The following is a 14,819-nucleotide window of genomic DNA, read 5'->3' on the forward strand; positions in this document are numbered from 1 at the left end:
AAGTTCAAGGCCATATCAAATCAAATATCTACTACATATATAATAATCAGATATATATCATTTTAATTAATATTTTAGTTCAGAGAAGTGGTGAGAGGACTAGATAATGCAGATAATATTTACTTGCTAACTAGCTATTAAAGTTCTATGCTTCAATCATGGGAATGACAATTTGCCAAGGTTGCAACGATAATCATTGTATCAATCATTTCCTGTTCTTTTCACGATGAAGGGAATTACCTGGATGGTATGTGAATCACTGGCTTGGCCTAGGATTTCCAGTAAAGCTGGATCAGAGACAAAAAAGAATCGAGGGAATAGCAATCTCTTCTTTTCTAAATATCTGCAAAATATTAAGATAAAACATGAAAACAAATTTTGAAGAACATATTTTAAATCCAAATTACAATACCATTTTTATTTTATGATGAACAAATCCACAGAACTTCTAAGGGCAAATAAAAAGCAGGCAGGAATCAGAATCAGGTTCTTGTCGTGAATTACATGTCATGATTTTTTTTTGTGCCAGCAGTACAGTGAAAAGATATAACATTACTACACATTCAAAAAATAAATAAATAGTGCACAAAAAGAATAACAAGGTATTGTTCATGGCTTCATGAATTGTTCATAGATCTGATGGCGGAGGGAAAGAAGCTATTTCCGAATCATTGAGTATGGGACGTGAGGTCCTGTAACTCTTCTCAGAAGAGGGCTGTCTCGGATGGTGAGGGTCCTTATTGATGAATGCTGCCTTCTTGAGGCACCACCTTTCGAAGATGTTCTCGGTAGTGGGGAGGATGGTGCTGAAGAGTACGCAGCCTCTTGCCATCTTGTGTTTTGGAGCCTCTATACCAAGCTGTGAATCAACTAATCAGAATGTTTCCCACCTCAATCTTTAGAAATGTTTAAATCTTTGGTGACATACCAAATCTTCTTAATCTCTGAATGAAATACACCCATCACCATGCCTTCTTCATCAGATTGTTGGGCCCAGGATAGATCTTGAGATGCTGAAACAAAAGAACTTAAATCCTCTCACCCTTTCTGCCATCGACTCCCTTAATGAAGACTGGTGTGTGTTCTCCTAAATTCCCCTGCCTGAAGTCTGCAATCAATTCCTTGATCTTACTGATGTTAAGTGCAAAGTTTCAGTTAAGACACCACTCATTCAGATGAACTATCTCAGTCCTGTACATTCCTCATTGCCATCTAAGGTCTTAGCAACAACAATGGTGTAATCTATGAATCCATAGATAGCACCTGAGCTGTACTTAGCCACTGTCATGAATGTGGAGAGAGTGGGCTAAGCACACATTCTTAAGGTACCTGTGTTGACTGTCAGTGAGAGGGAGAAGTTATTACCAATCCATACTCTGTGGTCTCACCAGAATTTGAGGCTCCATTTGCAGAGAGAGGTGCAGAAGCCCAGATTTAGAAGCTAGGTGATTACTACTGAGATGATGGTATTGAACGCTGAGTTGTAATTGATAAACAGCAGCACAAATAACCTATATTTTGCTGTTTCAAGATAAACAGACATTGTAGATGCTGGAAACCTGCAGCAACACACACAAAACTCTGGAGGAACTCAGCAGGTCAGGCAACATTTATGTAGTTGTTTCCCCACATAGTGGTACTAAGCTTTGCTGTTGATTACATGGTAGAGAGTGGAGATCCAGTAAGATTGCATCCACTGAGGAACTGTTGCTGTGTGGGCAAATTCCAGAAGGTCCACGTCTTTGTTCAGACAGGAGTTAAATCTAGCCTTAACCTCCCTGGTGCCAGGGTCTAGGATGTTTCTGATCACATTCACGATATCCTGAAGTGGGAAGGAGAACAGCCAGTGGTTGTGATACATATTGGTACAAACAACATAGGTAGGAAAAGGGAAAGGTCCTGAAAACAGACAACAGGAAGTTGCAAAGCAGGATCTCAAAAGTAGCAATCTCGGGATCACTGACTGTGCCACGTGAGACTGAGTATAGGAATAGAATGAAATGGAGGATAAATGTGTGACTGAGGGATTGGAGCAGGGGAGAGAGATTCAGGTTACTGGATCATTGGGACCTCTTTTAGGGCAGGCATGACCTGTACAAAAAGGATGGGTTGCACTTGAATCTGAGGGGGACCAATATCCTGGCAGGGAGATTTGCTAAGGCTATTGGGAAAAGTTCAAACTAGAATTGCTGGGGGGGGTGGGAACCGAACTGTAGAGACAGAGGAAGGGCGGTTGGCTCACAAATAGAGAAAGCTTGGAGACAGTGCAAGAGGGAGGATAGGCAGATGATAGAGAAGGGATACGCTCAGACCGATGGTTTGAGATGTGTCTATTTTAATGCAAGAAGCATCATGAACAAAGCGGATGAGCTTAGAGCATGGATCAGTACTTGGAGCTGTGATATTGTGGCTATTACAGAAACTTGGATGGTTCAAGGGCAAGAATTGTTACCTAGAGTGCCAGGTTTTAGCTGTTTCAGAAAGGACAGGGAGGGAGGCAAAAGAGGTGGGGACGTGGCACTGCTGATCAGAGATAGTGTCACGGCTGCAGGAAAGGAGGAAGTCATGGAGGGATTGTCTACAGAGCCTCTGTGGGTGGAAGTTAGGAACAGGAAGGGGTCAATAACTCTACTGAGTGTATTTTTTTATAGACCATCCAATAGTAACAAGGACATTGAGGAGCAGATAGGGAGACAGATTCTGGAAAGGTGTAATAATAACAGGGTTGTCGTGCTGGGAGATTTTAATTTCCCAAATATTGATTGGCATCTCCCTAGAGCAAGGGGTTTAAATGGTGTAGATTTTGTTAGGTGTGTTCAGGAAGGTTTCTTGACACAGTATGTAGATAAGCCTACAAGAGGAGAGACTCTACTTGATCTGGTATTGGGAAATGAACCTGGTCAGGTGTCAGATCTCACAGTGGGAGAGCAATTTGGAGATAGTGATCATAATTCTATCTTCTTTACAATAGAATTGGAGAGGGATAGGAACAGACAAGTTAGGAAAGCGTTTAATTGGAGTAAGGGGAAATATGAGGCTATCAGGCAAGAATTTAAATTGGGAATAGATGTTCTCAGGGAAATGTACAGCAAAAATGTGGCACATGTTCAGGAGATATTTGCATGGAGCTCTGCATAGGTACATTCCAATGAGACAGGGAAAGGATGGTAGGATACAGGAACTGTGGTGTACTAAGGCTGTTGTAAATCTAGTCAAGAAGAAGAGCTTATGAAAGGTTCAAAAAACTAGGTAATGATAGAGATTAAAAGGCGAGCAGGAAGGAGTTTAAGAATGAAATTAGAGAGCCAGAAGGGGCCATGAGTAGGCCTTGGAGAGGAGGATTAAGGAAAGCCTCGAGGCATTCTAAAAGTATGTGAAGAGCAAAAGGATAAGACGTGAGAGAATAGGACTAATCAAGTACAACAGTGGAAAAGTGTGTATGGAACTGGAAGAGGTAACAGAGGTACTTAATAAATATACTTATATAGGACCCTGGTCACCGGGAGGTAATGTTGCAGCTATATAGGACCCTGGTCAATCCCCACTTGGAGTTCTATGCTCAGTTCTGGTCGCTTCACTATAGGAAGGATGTGGAAACCATAGAAGGGGTGCAGAGGAGATTTACAAGGATGTTGCCTGGATTGGGGAGCATGCCTTATGAGAATAGGTTGAGTGAACTCAGCCTTTTTTCCTTGAAGTGACAGAGGATGAGAGGTGACCTGATAAAGGTGTATAAGATGATGTGAGGCATTGATCGTGTGGATAGTCAAGAGGTTTTTCTCACAGGGCTGAAATGAGGCAAAAATGTGGCAAAAGTTCCAAATCTGCACTTTTTATGTGTCTTTATCAAGGAAGAAGAGCTTGTGAAAATCACAATGAAATAGGTTATAGAATATAGCCTATTTCATTCTATAGCTGATAGAATATAGAACATGTGATCTTCTGGAACAGTTAAAAACTATTAAGGAGATACCAGGAAAGATGGTGTGTTATTTCTTTAATTTAAGCCACCATGTGATACAGATGGAATGTATCCTACATTGCTGAGCGAAAAGAGAATGAAAGTTCATCTCCCAATCTCTTGTTTCTTAATTTAGTTATATTTAGGATTAAGGTATCACTGGGAAGACCAGCAACTGATTGCACATCTCAAATCACACATGTTCTGTGGCTTACTAGGCAATTTCACAGGGAAGTTAAGCGGAAACATATTGCTATATTTATATATGCTGCACAAAATACAAGCCTGAGTTATACAAGTCCCTTCAGCCCACATCCATGCTGATCATCAGGTATTTATCTATAACTATCCTCTTTACCAGAACAAGCCATCAGGCCATGGCAGCAGCAGCCAGGTTGGTGGCATTGTGGCCAGCTCTGAGGCTCAACGAAAAGGGTAAAGTCATGCCGTGAGGTAGTTATAGGGAAATTGATAGTTAGGGGCATAGAAAGTTGATTCTATGAGATACCAGGATGACATGTTGCTTCCTGGGTGTTTGGGTCGGCTGCAGAATATTCCCAAGGAGGAGGGTGAACAGTTAGAGGTCATGGTGCACATTGGCACCAATGACATAGGCAGAAAAGGGGAAGAGGTCCTATGCAGTGAGTATATAGAGTTAGGAAAGAAGCTGAAGAGGACCTCCAAGGTAGTAATCTCTGGATTACTCCTGGTACCACAGGCTAGCGCTGCTAGGAAAGGAAAAGGATAACCGCATGGATGAATGAGTTGCTGCGGAGATGGTGCAGGGGACAGGGTTTCAAGTTCTTGGATCACTGAAACCTTTTCTGGGGAAGGTGGCGGGGGGGGGGGAACCTGTACAAGAGGGACAGATTACACCTGAACTGAAAAGAAACCAATATTCTGGTGTGAAGTTTATTAATGTGACTCATAAGAGTTTAAACTAGTTTTGTATGGAGCTGGGAACCAGAGCACTGGGTCAGTAAGGGAAGGATCAGATGAAAGGAAGATGCCAGGGAAAGAATTGAAAGGCAAAATCGAAATAACAGGTATGATGGGTTGCATAGTGTGAAGTGTGTATATTTTAATGCTAGGAGTATTATGGGTAAAGTTGATGAACTTAGAGCATGGATCAATACATGGAACTACAATGTTGTAGCCTTTACTGAAACTTGGTTGAGAGAAGAGCTGGAATGATTGATTAATGTACAAGGTTTCTGAAGTTTATAGAATAGATGAGGTACTAAAGGTAGTGGGGAGGCATTGCCCTAATATCACAGCTGTAATCAGGGGAGACATAATGGAGGGATCAGACACTGAGTCCATTTCGGTAGAACTCAGGAACAGGATGGTGCAATCACACTGATGGGATTGATCTACAGACCCCTAATAGCCACTGGGATATTGAGGAACAGATATGCAATCAGATTCTGGAAATGCATAAGATGGTTTAGATGGGGCAGAATGTAGTAAGTGTATCCAAGAAGGTTTCTTAAATCAATATGTGGATGATACAATGACAGAGGGGGTCATACTGGATGTGGTATTGAGTAATGAGCCTGGCCAGGTGACTGTCCTTTCAGCTGGTGAGTAGTTAGGAACAGTGACCACAAATCCTTAACTTTCAGGATTTCTATAGATAAGGATAGGTATGGTCCTTGCAGGAGAGTTTTTAATTGGAAAAGGGAAAAAGTTAAGGGCATTAGGTAGGAACTAAGGAGAGGTAATTGGGAACACCTTTTTTCTGGCAAGTCCACATCAGATTTCATCAGTGGAGGGTGTTTAAAGATCAATTGTGCAGAGTACAGGAAAGGTATGTTCCTGATAGAAGGAGGGTCAGGGATGAAAAGACAAGAGAACCTTGGATGTTTAGAGAGGTGATGAATTTAGTCAAGAAGAAAAAGGAAATGTAAGTAAAGCTTGGGAAGTTAGGATCAAATGAAGCACGAGTATAAAGAAGCCAGAAAAGAACTAAAGAAGGGAATTAGGAACGCCAGGTGGGGGTCATGAAAAGTCCTTGGTAAGTAGGGTTAAAGTGTATCCCAAGACATTCTGTACATGTATCAAGAACAAGAGAATAGCGAGGGACAGAGTGGGACCACTCAAGGATAAAGGGAGGAATAATTGGTTGGATGTGGAGAATATGAGTGAGGTACTTAATGATTACTTTGCTTCAGTATTTACCAAGGAAAAGGATATGAAGGACCAGGAAATCAATGCTGAGTGTATAAATATGTCAGGGTGTTCAGAGGTCAAGGAAGACGAAGTGTTTGGCCTCCTAATTAAATTTTGAGATGGATAGGTCACTAGGGCTATTTAAGAGTAGTTTGTCGTTGATCCTACTAGGGGATCAGCTATACTGGATTGGGTGTTATGTAATGAACTGGAGGAGATTAGGGAGCTTAAGGTAAAAGAACCCTTAGGATGCAGTGATCGTAATATGATTGAGTTCAACTTGAGATCTGATAGGGAGCAAATAAAGTCTGACGTAGCAGTATTTCAGTGGAGTAAAGGAAATTACAGTGGTATGAGAGAGGAGATGACCTAAGTAAATTGGAGAGAGAGCACTGCTAGCAGGGATGTCAGCCAAGCAGCAATGGAGTGAGTTTCTGGGAAAAAATGAGGAAGATGCAGGACAGATGTATTCCAAAAATGAAGAAATACTCAACTGGCAAAATAGTACAACCGTGGTAGACAAGGGAACTCAAAACTAATGTAAAAGCAAAAGCAATGGCACACAACAAAGCAAAAATTAACAGGAAGATTGAGGATTGGGAAGCTTTTTAAAAAACCTACAGAGAGCAAGTGGACAGTAAAAGCTTTATCAAGTGTGTAAAAAATAAGAGAGATGAGAGTGGATATAGGACCACTAGAAAATAGGGCTGTAAAAATAATAACAGGGAATAAGGAGATGACAGATGAATTAAATGAATATTTTGCATCAGTCTTCACTGTGGAATATACTAGCAGTGTGCCAGATGTTGTGGTCTGTGATGGAAGAGAAGTGGGTGCAGTTATTATTACAATGGAAAATGTGCTCAAAAAGCTGAAAGACCTAAGGGTACATAAGTCATCTTGATCAGATGAACTACACCCTGGGGTTCTGAAAGAGGTAGCAGTAAGAATTGTGGAGGTATTAGTAATAATTATTCAAAAATCATGGTGCCAAATGACTGAAAAATTGCAAATGTCACTCCATTATTTAAGAAAGGAGGAAGGCAGCAGAAAGAAAATTATAGACCAGTTGGCCTGACCTCAGTGGTTGGGAAGACATTGGAGTCAATTATTAAGGATGAGGTTATGGAGTACTTAGTGACACAGGACAAGATAGGATAAAGTCAGCTTGGTTTCCTGAAGGAAAAATGTTGCCTGACAAACCTGTTGCAATTCTTTGAGGAAATTACAAGTAGGTTAGATAAAAGGGATGCAGTAGATGTTGTATATTTGGACTTTCAGAAGACCTTTGACAAGGTGCCATACAGAAGGCTGCTTACCACGTTAAGAGCCCATGGTATTACAAGAAATTACTGGAATGGTTAGAGCATTGGCTGATTGGTAGGAGGCAGCGAGTGGGAATAAAAGGATTCTTTTCCTGTTGGTTGCCAGTGACTAGTGGTGTTCCACAGGGGCCAGTGTTGGGACCGCTTCTTTTTATGCTGTATCTCAATGATTTAGATGATGGAATAGATGGCGTTGCTGCCAAGTTTGCGATGATACAAAGGTTAGTGGAGGGGCAGGTAGTGTTGAGGAAATAGGTAGGCTGAAGAAGGACAGATTAGAAGAATGGGCAAGAGAGTGGCAAATGAAATACAATGTTGGAAAATGAATGGTAGAAGAAATAAATGTGCGGACTATTTTCTAAATGGGGAGAAAATCCAAAAATCTGAGATGCAAAGCAACTTGGGAGTCCTTGTGCAGAACCCTAAAGGTTAACTTGCAGGTTGTGTCAGTGGTGAGGAAGGCAAATGCAATGCTAGCATTTATTTCAAGCAGTCTAGAATACAAAAGCAGGGATTTGATACTGAGGCTTCATAAGGCACTGGTGATGCCTCATCTTGTAAACAGTTCTGGGCTCCTCATCTAAGAAAAGATGTGCTGGCATTGGAGAGGGTTCAGAGGCAGTTCACAAGGATGATTCTGGGAATGAAAAGCTCATCATATGAGTAACGTTTGATGGCTCTAGATCTGCACTCACTGGAATTTTGAAGGATGAGGGGGGATCTCATTGAAACCTTTTGAATGTTGAAAGGCCTAGACAGAGTAGAACTGAAAAAGATGTTACCCATGGTAGGGGAATCGAGGACAAGAGAGCACAGCCTCAGGATAGAAGGGTGTCCATTTAAAATAGAGATGCAGAGGAACTTCTTTAGCCAGAGGGTGGTGAATTTGTGGAATTTATTTCCACAGACGACTGTAGAGACCAGGTCATTGGGTGTATTTAAAACAGAGCTTGACAGGTTCTTGATTGGACACAGCATCAAAGATTATGGGGAGACTGCCGGGGAGTGGGGCTGAGGAGAGGAAAAAAGGATCAACCATGATTGAATGGTGGAGCAGACTCAAAGGGCCAAATGGCCTAATTCTGCTCCTATATCTTATAGTTGCAAGTATGGGCACAGTAATGGCAAGATGGTTAAGGCGGCTTATGGAATACTTGCTTTCATTGGTCAAGGCACTGAGTTCAAAAGTCAAAAGGTTATGTTGTAACTTTATAAAACTCTGGTTAGGCCTGAGTATTGCATACAGTTCTGGTCACCCCACTATAGGAAGAGGTTTACCAGGATGCTGCCTGGTTTAAAGGGTCTGAGCTATCAAGAGAGGCTGGACAAACTTGAATTGTTTTCTCTTGAATGGCAGTGGCTGAAGGGGGGATCTGATAGAGTTTTATAAGATTATGGGAGGTATGGATAGAGTAGGCAGGGAGTATCTATTTCCCAGGGTTGAAATGTCTAATGCCAGAGGGCAGGCATTGAAGATGAGAAGAGATAGGTTCAAGGGGGATGTGAGGGGAAGTTTTTTTACTCAGAGAGTGGTGGGGGGCTGGAATGTACTGCCTGGTATGGTGGTGGAGGCAAATACATTAGAAGATTTTAACAGATATTTGGATAGGCATGCAGATGTGAAGAAGATGGAGGAATATGGACATTGTGTAGGTAGGAGGGATTCGTGTTTGGGTGTTTTTGATTTGCTTTTTAGCTGGTTCGGCACAACACTGTGAGTTGAATGGCCTGTTCCTGAGTCGTACTATTCAATGTTCTATGTTCTAAGCCAAAACTTTATATGTTTTCAGGAGACAGCTTTATATGTTTTCAAGGAGTCAGCTTCTCGTCTTCTCATATTTTAGATGTCATGAGAATATGTGCCTCCAGCATACCCACAGATATTCTAGATTTCAGTCACTCCCTGGGTCAATGAGGTCCTCTCCTCTGATACCACTCTAAACCTCTTGCCTCTAACCCTAACTTTATGCCTTCCAGCTTGCAGATTATGAGGAATAGTTTCCCACTTTATCTCTGCTCTTAACTTGGCCTACTGCTATCAAAACTCCCTCAGTCTTCCACTCCAAAGAAAACAAACAGAGGTGATCAGAGGTGATCTGAGATAGAAACTTTTCACCTAAAGGTCATTGGAATCTGTAATACTGGATTTGCATGGGGCACCTACATCCCACAAATAAATAATAAAGAAAATTCTTACCCTGTGAGAGATTTTTGACAGACTTCCAGTTGCTCTTGTAAGTGAGGCAGAAGCTGTCTCATAGTGTCATCTCCTACACAGCACTGGACCACAACTGGAATTTCGTGTGCCCGCTGCATAATTTTTACCCATGATTTATCAACATTTTGAAAACGTTTTGCTTCCTTGAAAAACAAGAGTGCTTACATGTCATTGGTTAATTTTTAAGAACACTAAGACTACACATGATCCCTTTTGATTATTCATCAATATTCCAATATATCACAGTTTTAACTGACTATAGCAACACACAAGTGCAGTTTTTCCTTTAGACCTCAACTAATCATGAGTAACAAAATGGGTTAATTTACATTTTATTTCAGCAAAGAACAAAGTGAGCACTATCCAGTCTATCCTTGCTTAACATCAGCTTCTATTTGACTGAATCTTGATAGCTATTTCTGGATAAGGATTTGGATAATTCTCTAGCACATCCAGTTGTCAATGTGCTGTTCCAGATGATATCAAGTTTCAGATTTTGAAATCTTGAGAAGTAGGAGCATGCATTAGGCACATCAAGATCTGTAAATGATTATGCTGTTCAATAGAATTCCCAGATAAAAGATGTGACTGTCAAACTACCTGAACAACAAGATTATGTCACACTAGTAAATGTGAAACTTGTTGACAATAATATTCAGAACACTTGGGTTAACGATACAAATTACCTGTGGCAACTGTTTGGCAATATCTCCTCCAACAAAGACAGCCTCTAAGTAAATCCACAGATTTTGAACTAAAAGCCACTGTTCAATTATAGTTGTGCATGCCGTCAGATGGTGCACCCACGTCTGAATGTCTTTCTTATAGTAAGCATTATACCTGTGGAAAATAAAGGTAATTCCATGTATAATAAAATACATATTTTTGAAAGACTTCTTAAAAAGAAACACCACTGTTTACAGTATTAAATGGAATAAAATATGGATTGAATCCTAATGGACTTGGGTTGTAATTCTATAGTCCAGATGGAATCTAGAGCAACACACATCTGCTGGAAAATCTAAGTAGGCCGGGCTGCATCTGAGAAGGGAAAAAAATTGTTGACATTTTTGGTATTGATGCAAAGTTTTGAGTCAAGACATTGACAAGTCCTGTTCCCCTACAGATGCTGCTTAACCTGTTGAGTTCCTCTAGTGGATTGTCTGTTAGTCAAGGTGGCTGGGGTGCTGTTGGAATCTGTGATCTACAGCTGCACGCAAACTGTGGTTGATCACAGCAGTGGGTTTGCGGTCTTGGAACTCACTGAGCAGCCTGGTGTTTCTGGTATCTCCAGGTGCAGTCTGGAAGATGTGTGCTGTCAGGGTGCAGCCCTGTGGGCGACCCAATTGCTCAGCGGTGTCACCATCTGAAACTTCATGGAAGACTGAACTATCAAGACAGCGGTGTATGCTGCTGTGAAAAGAAGGCCCCCGAACTCAAGTGTTCTCTCACGATGGCAAGGGAAATTCTGCTGGCCCTCGAGCTGAGGGAACTTGAATAAGCGATGCTGCAGATTGCAACATTGAAACAATGAGCTGTTGACCTTCCTCTTGTCTGTTGCAAGAGCAATATCTTTTTCTCCCCTTGCTGGTGAGATGTCTGAGATATTGAAGTGTTGGCATTGACAGTAGTCTTTGATGGACTCTAGATCATGGTCTCTGGGGGGCTTTGCTATTGCTTGCATGGCGGGGTTGGGGGAGAGGGTCGGTGCTTTTGCTGGAGCAAGTGGGGGAGGGTTGATGCTTTTGCTACTGCTTGTGTGTGGGAGGGGGGAGGCTTTGGGGTTCTAACATTTTCTGTCCTTCATCCTTTGGGGGGTTTCTTCTGATTTGTGAATATCTGCAAAGGGTAATAATTTCAGGCTGTACACTGTATACATTCTCTGATATTAAATTGAACCACTGAATGTGCAAGCTCCACGTATACAGCAATCAAGGTCATCATCAAACTGGAAATAGGAGGTACACTAGCTACTATATGACTGTGGTGCACCCACTGCAGCAGTAAATCACCACGGCCTTGTCAGCTATAATGAACCAAACAACTGGAGAAGTAAGCCACCCTCGAACCAAAAGAACTGCTGAAGAGAATAAAGCTATAAACCAGCCAGGTACATCACTCATTTCAAAGATAATTAGGAAAGGACAATGAATTCTGAATTTCTCATTAACACCCATATACAGAGTACAGGTACTAGCAAACTTTGAGTAATATGTTAATGCAATATTAATCCGGAATATTAAGTGTGTAGTAGAGAAAGGTGAGGCGGAACAAGTGATAAGGAGGACACATGTACAGAGGGATGGTCTGACGGAACATGGAGTTAAATGTGCAGAAAGAATAAGTAAATTTAGCAAGAACAACAAAATTCTAGGGGCATATAGCCCGATGGGAGTTCGGGGAGCTGGGTTAAGCACAATAGGCAGAGATTCAAACAGAGAGAGGAGAAATGGGCAAAAAATTCTATATCTGAATGCACAAAGTGTCAGAAATAAGGCGGATGAGCTTGAAGCTCAGGTGCGAATGGGTAACTTTGATGTTGTTGAGATAACGGAGACATGGCTGCAGGGAGATCAGACCTGGGAAATGAATGTACAAGGGTATACGTGCTATCATAGGGACAGAAATGTGGGCAGAGGGGGTGGGGTGGCCCTGTTGGTGAGGAATGAGATTCAGTCCTTTGCAAGGGGGGACATAGGCATAGGGTCAGGAGAAGTGGAGTCTGTGTGGATAGAATTGAGGAACAGTAAGGGCAAAAGGACCCTAATGGGTGTTGTCTATAGGCCACCAAACAGTAGCATGGATATTGAGTGCATGTTGAATAGGGAGTTAACATTGGCATGTGGCAAAGGTAATGTCACAGTAGTTATGGGGGATTTCAACATGCAGGTGAACTGGGAGAATCAGGTTGGTGCTGGACCCCAGGATAGGGAGTTTGTAGAGTGCCTAAGGGATGCATTCTTGGAACAGCTTGTACGAGAGCCGACCAGGGACAAGGCTATTCTGGATTTAGTGTTATGTAATGAACAGGATTTGATAAGTGATCTTGAAGTGAAGGAGCCATTAGGAGGTAGTGATCATAATATGATAAGTTTTTATCTGCAATTTGAGAAGGATAAAGGCAGCTTGGAGGTGTCAGTGTTGCAGTTGAACAAAGGAGACTATGGAGCCATGAGGGAGGAGCTGGCCAAAGTTAACTGGATGGATATCCTAGCAGAAAAGACAGTGGAACAGCAATGGCAGGTATTCTTGGGAATAATGCACAAGGTGCAAAATCAGTTCATCCCCCGGAGAAGGAAGGATTCAAAGGCGGGAAAGGGGCCACAGTGGTTGACAAAGGAAGTCAGAGATTGCATAGCATTAAAAAAAAAGGAAATATGACAGAGCTAAGGTGAGTGGGAGGACAGATGATTGAGAAATTTTTAAGGAACAACAGAACTTAACTAAAAAGGCAATACGGGGAGAAAAAATGAGGTACGAACACAAGCTAGCCAGGAATATAAAGGAGGATAGCAAAAGCTTTTTTAGGTATGTGAAGAGAAAGAAGATAGTTAAGAACAACGTTGGGCCCTTGAAGAATGAATTGTGTGAAATTGTTATGGGAAACAGAGAAATGGCAGAAGAATTTAATAAGTACTTTAGATCTGTCTTCACTAAGGAAGACACAAGCAATCTCCCAGATGTATGGATGGGCCAAGGACATAGGGTAACAGAGGAAATGAAACAGATTGACATTAGGAAGAAAACGGTGATGTGTAGACTGATGGGACTGAAGGTTGACAAATCCCCAGGTCCAGATGGTCTGCATCCCAGGGTACTAAAGGAGGTGGCCCTGGAAATTGTGGATGCATTGGTAATCATTTTCCAATGTTCCTTAGATTCAGGATCAGTTCCTGAGGATTGGAGAATGGCTAATGTTATCCCATTTTTTAAGAAAGGAGTAAGGGAGAAAACAGAGAACTATCGACCTGTCAGCCTAACATCAGTAGTGGGGAAGATCCTAGAGTCCATTATTAAAGATGAAATAGTGGCATATCTAGATAGCAGTGATAGGATTGGGCCAAGCCAGCATGGATTTACCAAGGGTAAATCATGCTTGACTAATCTATTGGAGTTTTTCGAGGATGTAACCAGGAAGTTAGACAAGGGAGATCCAGTGGATGTAGTGTACCTCGATCTTCAGAAGGCATTTGATAAGGTCCCACATAGGAGATTGGTGGGTAAAATCAAAGCTCATGGCATTGGGGGGAAGACATTGACATGGATAGAAAACTGGTTGGCAGATAGAAAGCAAAGGGTAGCGGTGAATGGGTGTTTCTCGGAATGGCAGGTGGTGACTAGTGGGGTGCCACAGGGCTTGGTATTGGGACCACAGCTGTTTATGATTTACGTCAACGATTTAGATGAAGGCATTGAGAATAACATCAGCAAGTTTGCTGATGATACTAATGTAACACTTAACCAACAGGCTGGTATATGTCTAGGGGAAAAGGAGATCCAGCCACACACCAACCCTACCTCCCGTACACGCAGGTGCTGTGAGAATCAAGTTTATACCTCGCGCCCGCACACAGTATCAAATTCACACCAGATACCGTTATGAAATACACTTTAAAGAGTTTACTAAAACTAAAAGAGTACTAGGCAATACGATATATATGAAAGGAAAGAAAAAAAACAAAAGGCGCCAACTTATCAAAGTTCAGTCAGTTTAGTGCACATCGTTGGAGCTCAACCATCGAACCATTCGACCCCTCGTCGCTTGCCTCCGGCCTCCACGTCTTCGCACCTGGGACCACCCCCGGTGGTCAACCAAGCAGTGCAGCGCACGTCCACCTTCCTCGGCGTCTTCCTCTCGACTCTCCTCAAAAGACCGCGAAAACCCCCCCCAAGTTCCCAGCCTCACAAGACAAAATAACATTCCCCATTGGTTAACAAATGAATACAATCCCCATATCAGCAAGTCTAAAGCTAAACAACTGCGAGAGAAACACTTATCAGACAAAGAAGCATTCCTACTCTTAACAAACCAAAGAAGCCATTTTGAGTAACATACACAGGACATTGTACACTAAGCTGGGTGGCAGTGTGACATGTGATGAGGATGTTAGGAGAATTCAGGGTGACTTGGATAGGCTGGGTG

The 14,819-nt window shown here is 42.0% G+C and overlaps 1 protein-coding gene across 1 annotated transcript in view; it reads right to left on the reverse strand.

Moving 5' to 3' along the window:
• The window catches only part of LOC140732659 (dynein axonemal heavy chain 8-like), a 704,719-nt gene that overhangs the window by 481,429 nt on the left and 208,471 nt on the right, over nt 1-14,819 (reverse strand). Inside the window, exons 35-37 of the mRNA XM_073055352.1 lie at nt 10,363-10,516; nt 9,656-9,819; nt 241-343 (exon numbers count right to left, since the gene is read on the reverse strand). Of these exons, the coding sequence (XP_072911453.1) occupies nt 241-343; nt 9,656-9,819; nt 10,363-10,516 (421 nt within the window). The remainder of the gene's footprint in view (nt 1-240; nt 344-9,655; nt 9,820-10,362; nt 10,517-14,819) is intronic.

The sequence above is a fragment of the Hemitrygon akajei genome, chromosome 9 (genome assembly GCF_048418815.1).
Source record: "Hemitrygon akajei chromosome 9, sHemAka1.3, whole genome shotgun sequence".
In the NCBI taxonomy this organism is placed as follows: Eukaryota; Metazoa; Chordata; class Chondrichthyes; order Myliobatiformes; family Dasyatidae; genus Hemitrygon; species Hemitrygon akajei.